The 17087-nt window shown below is 47.2% G+C and overlaps 3 protein-coding genes across 3 annotated transcripts; all 3 read left to right on the top strand.

Moving 5' to 3' along the window:
- Window positions 1-1347: 1347 nt before the first annotated feature.
- On the top strand, window positions 1348-5226 carry HD556DRAFT_1429570 (L-aminoadipate-semialdehyde dehydrogenase; the record flags this gene model as incomplete). The annotated part of the gene is made up of 15 exons (XM_041304823.1): window positions 1348-1443; window positions 1499-1685; window positions 1739-2127; window positions 2178-2475; window positions 2538-2686; window positions 2761-2874; window positions 2926-3456; window positions 3509-3573; window positions 3636-3810; window positions 3868-4149; window positions 4200-4237; window positions 4283-4462; window positions 4516-4592; window positions 4640-4713; window positions 4765-5226. The coding sequence occupies 15 exons, from the start codon at window positions 1348-1350 to the stop codon at window positions 5224-5226; spliced, it is 3117 nt and encodes a 1038-aa protein (XP_041165718.1).
- Window positions 5227-7452: 2226 nt separating this feature from the next.
- On the top strand, window positions 7453-8081 carry HD556DRAFT_1437887 (uncharacterized protein; the record flags this gene model as incomplete). The annotated part of the gene is made up of 2 exons (XM_041305766.1): window positions 7453-7644; window positions 7689-8081. The coding sequence occupies 2 exons, from the start codon at window positions 7453-7455 to the stop codon at window positions 8079-8081; spliced, it is 585 nt and encodes a 194-aa protein (XP_041165717.1).
- A 5055-nt stretch (window positions 8082-13136) lies between these two features.
- HD556DRAFT_1437886 (uncharacterized protein) lies at window positions 13137-13562 on the top strand (the record flags this gene model as incomplete). Its single annotated transcript, XM_041305765.1, has 1 exon — window positions 13137-13562. One exon carries the CDS (start codon window positions 13137-13139, stop codon window positions 13560-13562), a length of 426 nt encoding a protein of 141 aa, XP_041165716.1.
- Window positions 13563-17087: the final 3525 nt, after the last annotated feature.

The raw sequence follows: 17087 nt of genomic DNA, 5'->3' as shown, positions 1-17087 counted from the left end.
AAGGACTACACGAAGAAATATAAGTCTATATTGAACGAGGGAATTGAACTGAATTGCATATGTTTGAAGGAGATAGTCGCGTACCTTAAAGTGACGCAACTTCTGGGAACCGAGGACTCTCCGACGGTCTTTTGTCCCGAGACTTGACTGTTGCATACAACAATCATCACGAGGGGACATCTGCCAGATCCTTGGACTACCTTGAACCGATTGAGAGCTACTGACTAATGTCATTCTATACTGGTGGCCGCCACTAGTTGCTTAGTAACTTCAATGGCCCAGGCCACTACTTCCAAAAGTTCAACTGATGATGCTTCAAGTCCATGACTGCGACAGCTACCGACGCTCTATCTGACAGGGAGACTGCTGTCTAGCGTGCCAAGACAGCAACTTGTATGTCACATCCATCCCTCTCCAATTTTCTTCCAAATGACCATTGTCTATTGACCAGCAATTGCTGATCCTCGAGTCAGACAAATCCGACTGATACGAGACTTTATCAGATCTATATAGTTCGTTCCACGACGGCTCACTCCGACGATTCAAAACGTACCGCCCCGTGCTTAAATGGCGCCGGGTGATAGAATCGAGCGCCATGGATAACTCTCCAGCATTTCTCCCGCAGGATGTGGAAATAGCCCTTCCATTGAATTGCTTCACCAATCCAAGTTGCGGGTTGCTGATGGTTCACTTCTTTACGTCCAATCGGAAGTCCTCCGTTCACCTTTGTCAGTTTATTAGGCACCCGCTATTCAAAAAGGAGGAACTTGTCAACTTCAATGTCGAATGCCAGGAGAGACTATTGGCCAATTATTTATAAGTCAGATCGAATCCAATGCAGCACTCAAGCAATCACACTGAAATAAGTGAGTTTGTATACTATGACCAGCCTAAACTAACTCAAACGTGCGTTGTGTTCACAAAGCCGTTGTCGTACCGCGAATCTTCGTCGACTGAGAGGAGTGGACGCATGCCGGTACCTCTGAGGTATAGCGAAGCTTTGTGCGAGTGCCTGGTCTTTCATCATGATAGACCCTAGACGCACAATTTTTGACATCTTGACTGCTGTCGTGAGAGCGCATAACGCTCGGAAAATGTTAGAGGACCTTGAGAGGACTAAACTAGGTGGTTGTGGTCAAGTGCTAGTAGGTGCGGTCGCCTAGCCGGACCGCCAGCCCGGCCCCCATTACGGCCGCCATGTGACATGTCCGCGATACCGGAAATCGTCGGTTCAAATACTGCATAATCAATCTACTGAGCTGACTCTTTAAAACAGGTCTGAAGTTGCCGCAATAACGGCGATACTCTTCAGATACCCTTTAGCACTGATCGAAAAACCTGAGTATCATGTCCACGATATATTCGTTCAATCACCTCATAGCTGAACGCACTCGCAATTACCCAAACCTTGAGATCTTAGGCATACCAGACAAGAACCTCAATGTAAGTACGACGTACTGTTTAAATTCTGTGTGTGAAACTCACAGCAACCGTGAAGTATGTCAAGTATACTCTGGCCGACCTTGATGCTTCAGCGTCCTTGTTTGCCCACCACCTACGGGACAATGGACTGTTGAATGGACGTTCCAAAGGGGATGTCACCAGTAGGATGACCGTTGGACTTCTGGGCATTAGCAACATCAGTTATGTAGTCACCGAGATGGCACTTTATCGAATGGGCTACTGTTAGTGCACAACATATGGAAGTCTTGCTCTGACCTTGCCAATCTTTCTACAGGCGTGCTTTTCTTATCGCCGAATAACTCTCCTTCCGCAATTGCTCACCTGTTGACTGTGACAAATGCAACCCACGTGATAGTGCAAGACGCGCTATTGCCTTCCGCGGCAGCAGCTCTTACACATCTCGATAACCCCAGTTCTGTGACGATCATCAACCAGCCTTCATCTGACGTTTTCGGCTCAGCCGCTCGTGCTTTGCATCCAGAGAAGACGCGATGGGACCCTGCATTAAAGTGGGAGGATGAATATCTTCTTCCAGTCACGGTCATCCACTCGAGCGGGTCCACTGGTTTCCCAAAGCCGATTACTGCAACCAACAAAGCGGCCGTCGGCAACTCCCTCATGAATTTTGGTCTTGCAAGTTTAACGACTTTGCCATTGTATCATGTATGTTGTATGTATTTCTCACCAGAATTTACTTATTTTGCCTTGAACAGGCGCACGGCCACGCCAATCTTTATCGTGCAATCTGTGCTGCAAAACCGCTGTACCTCTTCCCAACTGGATCAATGCCATTGACGTCTACCAATGTTATCAAGCTTCTCAAGCAAGCTCCAGACGTGGAGGCACTATTCGGCGTTCCTCTAGCATTGAAACTTCTCGCTGAGACCACTGAAGGTCTACAAGTCCTCAAGAGCCTTAAGCTTGTCATGTTCGGCGGTAGCCCATGTCCTGACGAGCTCGGCGACTTCCTTGTCAACGAGGGTGTCCGCTTGGTAGGCCATTATGGTTCTAGTGAGTGATATGTTGACAAGTTGAGAGAAACTGGACATTCAGCATACCTTTTTTCAATGCAGCTGAAACGGGTCAACTCATGACGTCTTTCCGGGACTTCGAGACTGATAAGGGCTGGAATTGGACGCGGGCTAAGGGGCCACATGTAAATACGAATGTGAACGACTACCTGCGATTCGAACCTCTGGGCGCGGATACCTATGAGCTGCTCGTTTTGGATGGCTGGCCCCACAAGGCAAGTATATATACTACCATTGGATTATATTGTCTTAATTGCCGGCGAAGGTTATGAGCAACCGACCCGATGGGTCGTACGCAACGAAAGATCTATTTATCAAGCATCCCACCATCCCCGACGCATACAAGTTCATGGGGCGAATCGACGACACCCTGGTCATGGTATGGATATTAAACCAAATCAAGATGATTTTTATTTAACAACATGCCCAGGTTAACGGCGAGAAGACGAATCCTGTCCCGATGGAGCTCACACTTCGTTCATCTCCCTATATTGCGGATGCCATCATCTTCGGTGCCGGCCGCATTCAAATTGGAGCTCTGATTCTTCCAACCGAAATTGCAAAAGACTGCTCTGCTTCAGAGCTCGCTAAGCTTGTCGCGCCTATCGTCGCCCTTGCCAATGCTGAGGCTCCCTCGCATTCGCAGCTTGCGTCGGAAGCACTTGTATTTCTCCCTCATGGCACAGTGATTCCTCGTGCTGATAAGGGCAGTATCATCAGACCACGGGTGTACAAGGAGTTCGAAGGCATCATCAATGAGGTCTATAAACGACTAGAGGGTGACATCGACGAGGATGGGAAGAGACGACTGACCGATGAGGCAGATGCTAGGACGGCCATTAGAGATGTAATCGGCAAGACGGTCGATCGACCTATCGACAGCCTAGAAGATGATACTGACCTCTTCGATTTCGGGTTAGACTCGTTGCAGTCTAGCAGAATACGAAATACCATTCAGAGAGTCAGCTCAAACGTTCTGCTGATTACTGCTTGTAAGCTGAATAACGGTGTAGGAGATCTACCTAGATGGCAAGAAGCTGGCCCCCAACACTGTTTTCGAACATCCTTCCATCACGCAGTACGTTTATCCCTTGCATGTGCATGACGCTGTATATAGCCTTGGCTAAGGTAAACATACAGGATCGCTCGACTCCTGATTGCAATGTCCTATGGCAATGAAGGTGCTCTAGCACCACGAAGCTCGCTCGAGATCATGCTGGAACTTGTTAAGAAGTACAGCTCTTTCGCTTATACGCAAAAGGCTCATGCCAACGGAACAAATGGAACCGCAAGCAACTCAGTTACCCCTCGCGTTGTAAGCTCCCTGTTGCACTTCCCAAAAAATCTACGCCTGATTGCGATATTGATGTAGGTTGTGTTGACTGGCGCAACTGGGTCTCTGGGAGCATATATTCTGGATGAACTGCTTTCGGACCCTTCTGTGGCCACTGTTTATTGTCTGTGCAGAGCAGAGGACGATGCAGATGCGTCCAGTCGCATAGCAGCTTCCATGAAGACAAGGAAGCTATTATCTCGCTATGAGCAGGTTCAAACGCGTGTCAAAGCTCTCGCTTCCGACCTGTCTACCGACAAGCTTGGACTTCAGACAGACATGTACAACGAGATCGCAACACGGGCAACGCTGATCATTCATGTAAGCATCAAAGACACTGCTTGGTTCATTCTCGTCAATCTTGTGTGCAGAACGCTTGGGCGGTCAACTTCAACCTTGGCATTTCTAGGCAAGTCCACCTCGATTCGATGAATATTGACTAACAGAGCAATAGCTTCGAACCACACATCCGTGGAGCCGTCAATTTAATTAATCTCGCACTGGCATCGCCTCATCCCCGACCAGCAGACTTTTACTTCGCATCTTCGATCAGTGCCGTCGCAGCTTGGCATGGACCAGACTCAATCCCAGAAGCCATTACGGACGATCCCTCTGTCGCTCAGGGGTTGGGCTAGTGAGCACCTCGTGCCTCGCGCAGTTGACGCTCAGATTTCTGACTTCAGTTAGTGCGCAATCGAAGTGGATCACTGAGAAGCTCTGTCAAGTTGCCTCTCAGCAGACACCTATTCGGGCGGGCGTGCTACGTGAGACATGTTCACCATAGGAGAAATAGTCACTGAAGCGCGTGCAGGAATTGGCCAAATGGTGGGAGACTCTCAGAATGGCGTGTGGAACGAGACGGAGGCTATTTCACTCATCATCAAGGTATGAAAAACCGTTATCGATGATATATGTGATTGTTATATTCCGTGGCAGTGCACAGATACAATCGGAATTCTTCCCAATCTCGACGAGTCAGTTTCGTGGCTCCCAGTGGACTACGCAGCAAAGGCTATCATCGACCTGGTCAATGTTCCCCATCAACGTTTGCCCTTGGGAGAGTGCCCTGTTTGGAACGTGATTCACCCAAAGCTTGTGCCGTGGACGTCCGTCCTCTCGTCTCTCCAACACACCGGCCTGAAATTTAAAGCCCTCCCGAGGCACGAGTGGATCAAGGCTTTGCGCGCTAGCCCTATTGATGAAGTGAATAACCCGAGCCGGAAGCTGTTGACATTTTTTGAGAACAAATACGGACAAGAGGAACTGGCTACGCGGTACCCATTGCTGACAGTGCAAAGTGAGAAAGCAAGTAAGAGTCTCAGGAGTGCACCTATCGCTGATGATGGACTGGTGGGGAAGTGGGTAGCTGCTTGGAGAGAGACAGGTTTTTTGGCTTGACACTCGGAGCAGTTGGTTCAAGCTCGTGAATGCTAGTAATGAACCTCCTTATAAACATCTCACCCTTGCATTACTGATATACCACGAGTCGTCAGTTGATCATCAGATAGAGGTTTAGATATTGTACGCTTAGATACGTACTTAGGGGTTTTGAAGTAAACATGGCTGCATATTGTGGCTGTACCATCACAGATTTGGGAAAAATTCACTGCATTATATGTCAATATATCTTATGATAATACAATATGGGTACTGGCGACTATGCGCCCAAAACCCCGACTCCTTTCTTGGTTCAGCGTCCAGCCCAAGCTGATGTGGAACTAGTAACATACAATGGGTATAGTATCATACAAACAATTGACTTGCAAAGTACTTAGGTCTCCATCAGGAAACTACCAATTTCGTGACAGTTCCCACATCATTGACAAATTGGCACAAGGACACACAAGGCCTTATTATACATAGGGCTGTTCACCGTACCGTATATGGTATACAGCCGTATAGTGTATGTCCATCAACCGTACAAAGTCCCAACATAACCGTATATTACGGTTGGAAAAAAAAATGCTGACGGTACGGTACGGCCGTAATACGGTATGGTACGACATACAGAACAAGCCTTGGACGGCGTCAGACTCCACCCTCGAAGCGCAGGCGCGGTTACGCAAACCATATGATGAGCCTCCTGCATTGGGTCAATGCCTCGCGTGCCAATCTTCATAAATTCCCTGAGGCATGTGGTGCACCGCCAGAAGAGGTAGCAGATGCTGGTGAAGGACTATTCTCAGTGAGGAGTTCTACTGATCAGCTGGCCCTGGAGGCAAAGGGGGCGGTGTAGAGACTCGCACCTCTCAATGCCGGACATATGGCCCCATGAACCACATATTCCTTACATATTCCAGCTCTTATCCGAAGGATCAGTCATACGCGCTCCCCCGCGCGCGCCCTATGTACGCGCCTCGTTTGCACGCCTTATACGCACTCGCACGTTTCCATGTGCATCCGTGCGCCTCCCCTTAGGTCTTCTCGCACCTACCCGTCCGTCCGTCCGTCCTATGTCCTCACTGATTTACTGGTGCGTTATTCTTATCTCTTTCACTGAATTGACGTGCACTCGGTCCGATCCCCGCGCTTACATACAGAAAGTCTATCTTAGACTTTAGATTATATTTAAAGTTGATATGGTTACTCGGTTCGGTACCGCGCTCGGAAGCGCCGCATAGCGCTATCTCCCTTCTTAAATAGAGGGAAGTTCTTTTTACTTCGGGTACTACTTTTCCCCCCATTTATCTCAGTATACTGCAAGTTGTATAGTGCACCTTAGTACTAGAAATCAGATTATACTTCTCCATCTGCTACAGCTCGCGCCTCTACTATACTTGAAACCACATCCCTTATCACTCATAAGTGCGCTTCCGCATACGCGCTGTAGAAACAACAATACCGAGAGGAACTAATGATGCTCCTGACTGTATCTGTAAATGTTGTAAGGTCGCGCGTTGCCTAGTCTGCTATACTTGAGACGACAAGTGCGTTCGACCCTAAAGGGGAAGCGAGTGCAGCAAGGATCTAGTAGTGCGCGCCGAAGGCGCTACTGGTCGGCTGATGCGAAGCGCGAGAAAGCGCGCAGGTGCGCGCGAGGCGCGGGAAAGCGAAGGTACGCGCGCGCGCGTGAGCGGAAACAAGTGATAGTAAGAGTGAGTTTGCTTGAGTGGTGATTAGATACTAGACAAGAGATACGAGCGCGAGGTGTCAAAGAATAGATTTCTACTATGTTCACCTAGGTAGTAAGTGGGTGGTAAGTGGGAGGTAGAGTCTAAGTTGGAAAGTGAGTTCAGTATGTAATGCTGGCGCTTATATGGCGCCTAAGCGCTGTCATGCGGAGCCAAATCGCTACCGAGTAAGGTATGCAAAGATATATGTATGTAAGTAAGGGTCCATGATAAAAATAAAGGTGGAACGATACACAGATAAGAGAAATGGAAACATACACACTAGAGAACTTGGTGGACAGTGGATGGATGCTTCCGGATGGCTGGCGCTATAGGGTGCTCAAGCGCGGGAAAGCGCGCGCGCGTATACATCGTAAAGCACGGGAATGGTGCGCGCATGGCGCGCGTTGCGCGGGAAAGCTGCGCCTCATATAGGGATAGCTGCAGATAGCACACAGAATGGTGCTGCAAGTTCGTGCAATGAACTCCCTAGTGAAAAGTGCCATATCACACCATGAGAGGCATGAGTCTCTACAGCGCGTGCCCTCGCATCTCGCGTGCCCTCGCATCGCTCACGCGCGCACCTTTGTATCGCTTACGCGCGCCTACCAGTGCCCATCTAGTTGACAGAGTTTCCCTCCACCTTATTTGCGAGGAACTTCTCTCAGTAGCTGTCCTTTGGGTCGAGTTGTATTCTCGTATCCAGGTCTTGCTGTAGAGCCCCCTTTCTTTTAGTGTTTTCACCCACAGCCAAGATTCCTCACCTTCAGCGGATGGGAGAAGTGGGAAGCGATCTCAACTATTTGGGAGGTGGGCACAGAGGAAGGTGGTGATGAGGGATGGAATTGGTTGATGGAAGAGAAATTGAATGGGCTTTGGGAGCGTGATGCCGTTTGGATCAGGCAGGAGCTGGCAAACATGCCAATGAGCGACAGCTCATATAAGGTAGAGCACCCAGTGGCATTCGCGACATACCTGCCAACGGATGGTGTCTGCGGGTTCCACATCACAAAGTCAACGGGACATTCATACGAAATGAATATTTGCCTGTCGTTCGATTGGTTGAGATGCATTTACAGGTCATGTGCCGAAATGTATGGAACTGAGCAAACAATGCCAAAGAATAAGGGACGACAGGCTTGAGGGAGGAGCTGCACGACGAGATGCGTGGCCTGATTTGATTAGACGCAAAATGGGGGTCAAAGGTCTAATGAGACAAGAGAAAAGGTGGGGTTGCTCATGATTGGTGGGCACACAACTCTCGGTTGAGCTAGATGTCCCTGATAAAAGGTCAGATGTAGTGTGAAAGAGAAGCAGAGATGACTTGCCTGGAGCTTTACATTGCCATCATCTGCACCCTAGATGGTCGAAACTGTCAGGAAGAAAAATTAGACAACAAGGCAACTGATCACCAATCATTCCAGCGTCTATAGATTGTCGGCAAATGAGGTGCAGGATTTCCATGGTGTGAGGATCAGGTCCGGAATGACTCGTTGAGAAATAAGACATGTGCCTACTGCATGTAGCGTCAAGGCATGTAGTTTATAGAAAAGCCGTACTTACCCCGTATTATGGCCGTATATGGCCGTACAAATACGGCAACATACAGTACTTTGATACCTGTACACCGTAACCATCAACTGAAGGCCAAAACAGCCAATGGTACGGATACAGCGACCGTATTATGGCCCCGTACAGTTCCGTAATACGGCGTACAGCGAACAGCCCTAATTATACACACATTGCAGACACACAAGCAAATAGCTGTTAGCATCAAGAGCTTGATACGTTGAGTCACTTACTTCTCTTGCTTTATCTTGTTATCTTGCACCATTGTACCATGTGTTATTTAGTGCTTCTCATCTTCTCTTCTCCGCACGTTAATCCTCTGGACTCGTTACCTAAGCATCCTCACAGATATTTGTATCGCGCTCGTCTTTTGATTGCACCTCAGTATTTTGTTCCCGCAACTATACTGAGGTATGTATTGCACTCGTCGTATCTACATCTTGTACTGACTCGTTGTAGGACACGAGCTGGCGCTGGGCTCGTATCGAGCTATTTCACAGTACACGCCAAATACCTGTCACATGCTAATCACTTCCCGATGTTATCCGACGCTAACCCGCCAAACCGACGTTTAGGCCGCATCGGACCCGATGTTTTCCCGCGCACTTGTCCTATCCGTGTCCCGTCCTGTCTTGCTAGCCCCACTAGGTGTGTAGTTCATTATTTCGCACATTACTCACGTCGTAGCCAGCGCTATTACATGTTTTCCCATAGTCCGCAGCGCCTCATGTTTATTTACATGTACTTCGGATCCGAAATACTCCGCCGCTACTTTCGCCTATGGGTTCCGCATTTCTACGTACTTACATATATATTGGACTGACCTCGAGCATTATTGATTATCCAAGTAGAGGGGAGCAGTTCCCCGACGCTTAGTGGTCAAACCCGATATTTCGTAGTTCTTAGTTGATATTGCGAATATCATCGCTCTTTCATTATCCATATCAGTCATTGTTATTATCGCGCACACCGCTCGCTCTTCCGACGCTCGCTATAGCGTTACTATTAGTTTCCAACATCCCGAACCCGAACCCGATATCCCGAAACCCCGAAAACATCGGACCCGACGCTTTTGCGTCGGACATCGTAATTATACCTTTGGACATTGTTTCCCGCGCTCGGACTATTGACCCCACATCACTCACTTACCCCCAAGACTATTCCCAGACCGCAGACCCCTGGGTCGAACGCACTTGTCAGGCAAGTATAGCAGAATAGGCAGTGCAAAGACCACAACACAAATATATCAGTTAGGAGCAATCTTTGTTTTGTTCCTCTCAGTATTGTTGTTTCTACATCGTACACTAGCCTTCGCTAGGTACTGACAATTCAGTATTTTGTTCCCACAACTATACTGAGCCTTCACTAGTATTATCAATAGCCAATAATTGGGATCTAACTTGACATGCTTCACAAGCACACAGTAGCACAGACATACAAACTGTACAAATGATAAACCTTGTGTAGGAAAATACAAATGCGGTGTAGGGAATGATTCCTGGCTAGGCTTGCAGAGACTGTTTTACCTAGTACTATGTTTGCACCTTAGCTTACATAATCAAGTTACCTTTTCACCAGTTCTACTATGAGTCTGAGTATTCAGCAAGTTTTTATCATATTTCCTCTTCTCTGAGCCTTGAGCCTGGTCCAGAAACCCTTTAGGATCAAATAGCAGCTAGGTTCTGCAAGACCCAACACATTGTTCAGTATACGCCATCTGAATTGTTGTACCCACAGCAGTCTTTTATTGAAGCTATTTATGCGAAAAGAAGAAAAAGAACCACAAGTATTTACAATATCATTAAGCTGCGAATTAATTAGCAGTGCCATCAGTGCGGTACAGGAACATCACAAACTGGGCACTTACTACTGTCAATTATGTTCGAATAAATGTTGTGATACCATCTTTTCTACGCTTGAGATGCAAGCACCTGACATTCAGGTCAGCTAATAATAAAAGAGTATTTGCAGCCTCTGCACGACGGTGGCAGAGATGTGTGAGTATCTTATGGTGTTCCAAAATACAATCTGCCAGGTGCTTTTGAGCCTGGCAAACTTTATGTTTGGCTTTAGCTGCTTCGAGTGCGAGGTCAGAGTGATCATCTTCCTCTTCGAGTGATATGGAGTCTCATTCCTGCCAGTACCGAAAGCATATAAGAGTCACAAAACATTGAAATTGATGGATAACAACTCACAAGGTGCATCAATATGGAGAAGCTGTCTTCCTCCTTGATCAGCTGCGATCGTGGCAGAGAAGATGAATGTTGTAGACTCTGTCTGTTACGACTTGGATAGGTCGAGCCTTCTCTGGCTGAATAGCCAATTGTTGTCACAACCCAATAACAAATGAACGCTGGGCAAAGACTAGGACTCAAAGCACAAGATAAACCAAACAAAAGATAGAATTGAGCAGGTACGTCTGGGCTGGTACAAGTAATGTACAGACGAGAGGTTTGAACTAAAGAACTACTGACTACAAGCTAGCTACCTATATACATATATTTGTTACGACTTGGATGGGTCGAGCCTTCTCTGGCTGAATAGCCAATCATCTGGCGACAGAAGGACGGTATCTAAGCTCAGCGGAATGCTGAGGTATCCTCCAACGAGCTTGGTAAGCACGGCAGCTCGTCAAGCTTGTAGGGCTAACGGATGTACGGCTAAGGTAGCGTCGGCTAGCCTTAGAAGTGCGGTCTTAGACAGAGGGACTGGGGGTCACTCTGAAAGGATGTTCAAGGGAAAACCAAGTATATCAAAGTAGGGAATACAATGATATGTGTCTACATTATATAGGGTCTAACTACATAGTTCGGGAGGAGTCTATATCTATGGATCTGTCCTAGTCAGAGATAAGATCCATGAGGCAAGCCATGCTTGTCTGATAAGATGCATTGAGGTGCCTCTTCTGTGTCAAGATAAGTACATGAGGCGCTCCGGCCTCAGGGTTCATCAACGCATGAGGCGGCATGTGTCGGTCTAGTTCTACATGAGGCGGACAGCCATCATGATGGGATCGGGAGGCCTTCTGGGTCAGGGGTGACGTCATAGCAGCTCTAGACTGCTCTAGGTATCCAGCGGCATCCAGGCCGCTCTAGGCTTTGGCGGTGCTCCGCTGTGTCAGTAAGTCGGGAAGAGGGAGCATAGGGTGAAGGCGGCATGTTATTGTAACAATATTAAGTCAGAGACTGAAACTGAGTTCAAACTGACTACCAATCAGAATAAATGAAAGTATCATATGATTCTATATATAACTATGATGTCATGATGCGTGCCATAGCAACCGACAGGCTCTGGAACATTCCATAAGGTTTACGTGTTATGTTGTCATCAAGATCGGCATCTTCTGATAGGTCACATGACTCTGTCATGGGTATTCCAGGTAATTCCATAATAGACGCGAATGGCTTCTCCTCTTCAGGGGCCTCTTCCACCATAAATACATTATTAGGTACAGGTGCTTTGGTTGAGCGCTTAAATGACTTGGAGTTCAGAAAAGAATAGTGGTTCATATGAGGTACTCGCGACAATTGTCTGGCGACAGAAGGACGGGTTCTTAGCTTGGTCGAAGGCCAAGGTACTTATCCTCCGATGAGCTTGGTAAGCATGGCGGCTCGTCAAGCTATAGGGCTAATGGATATATGGCTAAGGTAGTGTCAGCTTGCCTTAGAAGTGCGGTCTAGACAGAGAGACTGGAGGTCACTCTGAAAGGATGTTCAAGGGAAAACCAAGTATATCAAAGTAAGGAATACAATGATATGTGTCTACATTATATAGTGTCTAACTACATAGTTCGGGAGGAGTCTGTATCTGTGGATCTATCCTAGTCAGAGATAAGATCCATGAGGCAAGCCATGCTTGTCTGATAAGATACATTGAGGCGCCTCTTCTATGTCAAGATAAGTACATGAGGCGCTCTGGCCTCTAAGTCCATCAACGCATGAGGCGGCATGCGTCGGTCTAGTTCTACATGAGGCGGACAGCCATCATGATGGGATCGGGAGGCCTTCTAGGCCAGGGGTGATGTCATAGCAGCTCTAGGCTGCTCTAGGTCTCCAGCGGCATCCAGGCCGCTCTAGGCTTCTGGCGGTGCTCCGCCGTGTCGGTAAGTCGGGAAGAGGGAGCATAGGGTGAAGGCGGCATGTTATTGTAACACTGTCTGTGTTACAGTAACCCCATCATTTTCCCATCATCACCTACAGGACTATGCATATACTACACTTCTTGATCCCCGTCTTGCTTCTAGCGCACCTCATGTTGACCATGAGGACTTTCCTTATCTCTGACTTCCTTTTCTGTACTACTACAACACCTCATGGACTGGTCTGTGCACTTCTCTTTACGTATATAAACTCTAGCTACTGTCTGTACTTTCTCCTTAACTTGAATCTACTCAGTTCTCACCAATACTTGACTAGGACCTGAGGGTGCCTCCTGATCTAGCTCTTTGCGAAGAGAATAGCCAATACTCAATCACTTTGCCAGAGTTCTACCTCTGGTTGTTATTACCGATACCGTACTCTTGATCTCCTTTATTGGAGCTGTTACAGAAGACTCTATCTGAGTTCGTAACAAAAGATTCAAGTTATACTTTGAACCCCAGCTACCCAGCAGGGCTTATACTTGACCAAGATGCCTGCCTCACGAAAGCAGCAGCACACATTCAGTGAAGCCACTGGATTGAATCCTTACCCCAGATCTCTGACTTTAACAGCCGGATTGAACAGACCTCAGATATCACTGAACCCCTTCCCCGGATTCTTGAACCTGCCAGGACCATCATCAGTCCAGGCGAGAACCACTGTGTCTTCCATCGGACCCTTCACAGTATTACCCGATCCTGATCCCATCTTAGTAGACCAAGACGAAGAAATTCCTGACACACCAGAAACCCAACCCAGATATAGAGCTAGATATGAAGCTCCTCCACCAGACCCTGAAGAAGAACCATCAGACAAAGAAGATTCTGACGACGACATGCCTAAACATGTAGAAAAGAAAATTGGCACTCCCCCTGACTTCAATGGAGAAAGAGACACCTCCTCCAGATTTATCTGACTTGTCTGCCTCTACTTAGACATCAACCAACAGATATATGTAAGTGACACTGAGAAGATCAGCTTCACCCTATCCTTCTTTAAAGAAGGTGCAGCCACAACCTGGATGGAAGATTTCATTGACCATGCCATGGAGATTAACCTCGAAACAAAGCAGCTGTTCGGCTATGGAACCTGGGAAAAGTTCCTAGATGACTTCTCCACATCCTTTGACCCCATCGACTCCACAGGTACTGCATTGTACAAACTGCATAGCCTTAAGCAAGGCACAGATGTCAATGAGTACATCAACACATTCAAACAGCTCTGTGGCAGAGCCGGAATCACGAACTATGCCGCAAAGAAAGATTACTTCCTCCGCGGCCTGAAACCCGGAGTTGTCCACAAAATCTGTGATTCAGGAGACATCCCTGATACCTTTGACAGATTTATCAGAAAAGTCGTCAACATGGAGTCTGCCTACCAACTCCTTATGTCCCACCGATCCCACCACCAGAACTCCCAGAACAATCAGAAGCAGACCCCGCATTACACTCCGAATCACTCCCACAATCCCAATGCCATGGACGTAGACTGCATGACTGATGAAGTCAGAACCGAGCACATGAAGAAAGGATTGTGCTTCAAATGTCACAAGAGTGGCCATCGTGCCAATGACACTGCCTTCCACCCGCGTACCACCGGAGATGCCCAAAAGAATGATAAAGGAAAGCAACCGGTAAGGTGTTGTAACGAGACAACAATTGCTGGATACTACACAAAGTAAGTAATCAGCAATATAATAATGTTGTGGTCTGCACAGCCTAGTCTGCTATACTTGCAAGACAAGTGTGTTCGACCTGAGGGGTTTGCTGTAAGGTATTAGAATAATTAGTTATACGAAAAGGGAGATAGTCCAAAGTGCAGGAAACAGAGTCTGAAGGTAAAAACATCGGGTCCGATGTTTTCGGGTTTCGGGTTAGCGGTGTAACACTCGGACTGGCGTTGGTCGCGTATCCTTCCTAAATTGTATGCATCTCACACTTATATTCCCTGACGCTCCTTTTACCTTCCGAAGCCTGTATACACGTCCGATCCTCCGTACCATGTCCTTTCCGTGTCCGTTTGACTTTGCTGGTGCGTTTTTACATTGGTTTATCTGTTATTGATCATGTCTTAGGGGCACATACATCGAAAAGCTTGATTAATACATATAGCTACCCGCCTCGTGTGCTATTACATGCATATCTCTGTAGCGGCTCGCCTTGAGTCTTATTACATTTCGGATAGTTTATCTCGCTACTAGTTTCGCCTATGCAGATTCCAGACTTTCACGCTGTAGGATATAATCCGACTCGCCAGATACTCGCAGGGCACTTCACTTTCCTGGCTACGAGTCCCAGTTTGTAGAGTCACTTCGGATAGTCGTACTTCGCGCAATCGATCTTTTTGTTCGTTCAGAACGATTGTTTGGCCTAACCGCTGCCATTTCGTGTCTTGATATCTCTAGTTCTTCTGATAGACTTTGCCTAGACGTACCTTGGTACATCTATTAAGTCTTATACTTCAACATATCTCGACATACTTCGACACATCCGCCGTATTTCTCTCTCAGAACTTTCGCTGTTCATCGGACAACTATCGGACGCTTCGTACTGCCTCGGACCTTCTCTTCTTGACTTCGGACCACCTTCGCTCACATCAGACAAGTACTTCGGTACTTCGGACGCATCTTCGGAACTCGAGACGCACTTTGGGTAATTCTCCCTGTTCTTACCTTCGATCTTAACAAGATATCCCTTGCATTTATATCAAGAGATAATTCTATAGGCAGTCTCTTTGGGACAAGTGTTACACTCGCACATTTGAGTTCTAAGGTAATACATTTGTAGTGCCTACAACGAATCTACTCTTTACAGCGGGTTTCGTCGGGTTACGTCGGATTAGCGTCAGGAATGTAATGAATGTCAGGGAAAGTGAATGGCGGGTTACTGTCAGTATTTTCGGAGTGTTTCAGATAATGAAGGGATGATATTTGCGGAATTCAGCAAAGAACTACGAATATCTAATGACCTCCTCCTACTTGGAGGTAGAAAAGGTAAATAAGTAAGTAGGAGGCATGTAAAATATATAGTGTCTATGTAGAATTTCGGAGCGCTATAGGCAAAAGTAGTAGCGGTAATTTTCGGATCCGATGTCCTATGTAATAAGACATGTGGTACTGTGGACATGTAATAACATGGTCTACAGTGTTAGCGGTGTGAAAACTGATAACTGCGCACCTAGTGGGGATATATACGACAGGACAGGACATAGGGAGGACAAGTGCGTGGGAAAATATCGGGTCCGATGCGTGGGAAACAGGCGTCCTTGTCACAGTAATGCAAGAAACTGCTGTGATTGCAGCGTTAGTAGTGATGCATTTTTTCTACAATTGTAGGCCTGCTGATACTGATGCATCAGCCGCAATATAGGGCAATGCATGATGATGCACCCAATGATGCATACATTCAATGCATCATACCCTACCCCTGGCCCTCACCGCCACCCTTGTCGCGCCTTTGCACATATTAGGATGCCAGCGTTGGGCCCGCAATAATGCATGCATTCGATGCATCAGCATCATGCCCTACCCGCCCCCGCCCCCGTTCCCGCCCTTGCTGCACCTTTGCAATACATTTGATATATTAGGATGCCAGCGTTGGGCCCGCAATAATGCATGCATTTGATGCATCATGCCCTACCCGCCCCCGCCCCCGCCCTTGCTGCGCCTTCGTAATACCTTTGACATATTAGGACACCAGCGTTGGGCCTGCAATCATAATGCATGCATTCAATGCATCACAGCATGCCCTACCCGCCCTCGCCCCTGCCCTTGCTGCGCTTTTGCAATACCTTTGACATATTAGGACACCAGCGTCGGGCCCAGCACTTGCGCACATTACCCTTTTATAGTCAAGTGCCAGCAGTCAAATTTTGCTCGTATTCTGCTACAGCTATTTTACAGTATTCATAAGTTAGAACTCATGTATTCAAACTTGTTGAAAATCTGCAGTGTTCATTTTACAAGTAATGTATAGTCAAAGCTCCGTGTCCCGTGTCGAAGCTCTACTTGGTTCGAGTCAACTTAGGTCACGTGATCTCTTGTTCAAATTTGCGAAGCCCCAACAAATGATTGAAGTCAGGTGTCGCATCAATACTAGAGTTCCACTTGTACATAGGATCTCTTCTCATATATCAAAGACTCGATGAACATTTTATGCGCAAGACAACACATTAATTCACATTGCGAACAGAGTACAAGGTAGAGATACTAGTAGTACTAGGGTAGACAAGTTGTCAAAGATGTTAGTATCAAGATGCTAGATATGAATATACAAGTACGACTGGAATGATCAGGCCTTGGTTCGCTTTTTCCTAATGAATGTCAGTATGTGCGAAAGTCAGAAGTAAGAAAAAGTAACCTACTTGGGAGCACTGGGGACCTCATTCTGTGCAGGTCGTTTCAATGAAGACAGTGCTTCCGTGTCCAGGCCAATGTCACGGT

The sequence above is a fragment of the Suillus plorans genome, assembly GCF_016647745.1.
Source record: "Suillus plorans strain S12 chromosome Unknown HD556scaffold_5, whole genome shotgun sequence".
Classification (NCBI taxonomy): Eukaryota; Fungi; Basidiomycota; class Agaricomycetes; order Boletales; family Suillaceae; genus Suillus; species Suillus plorans.
The sequence above is the reverse complement of the archived record's forward strand: the minus strand, read 5'-3'. Positions and strand labels throughout refer to the sequence as shown.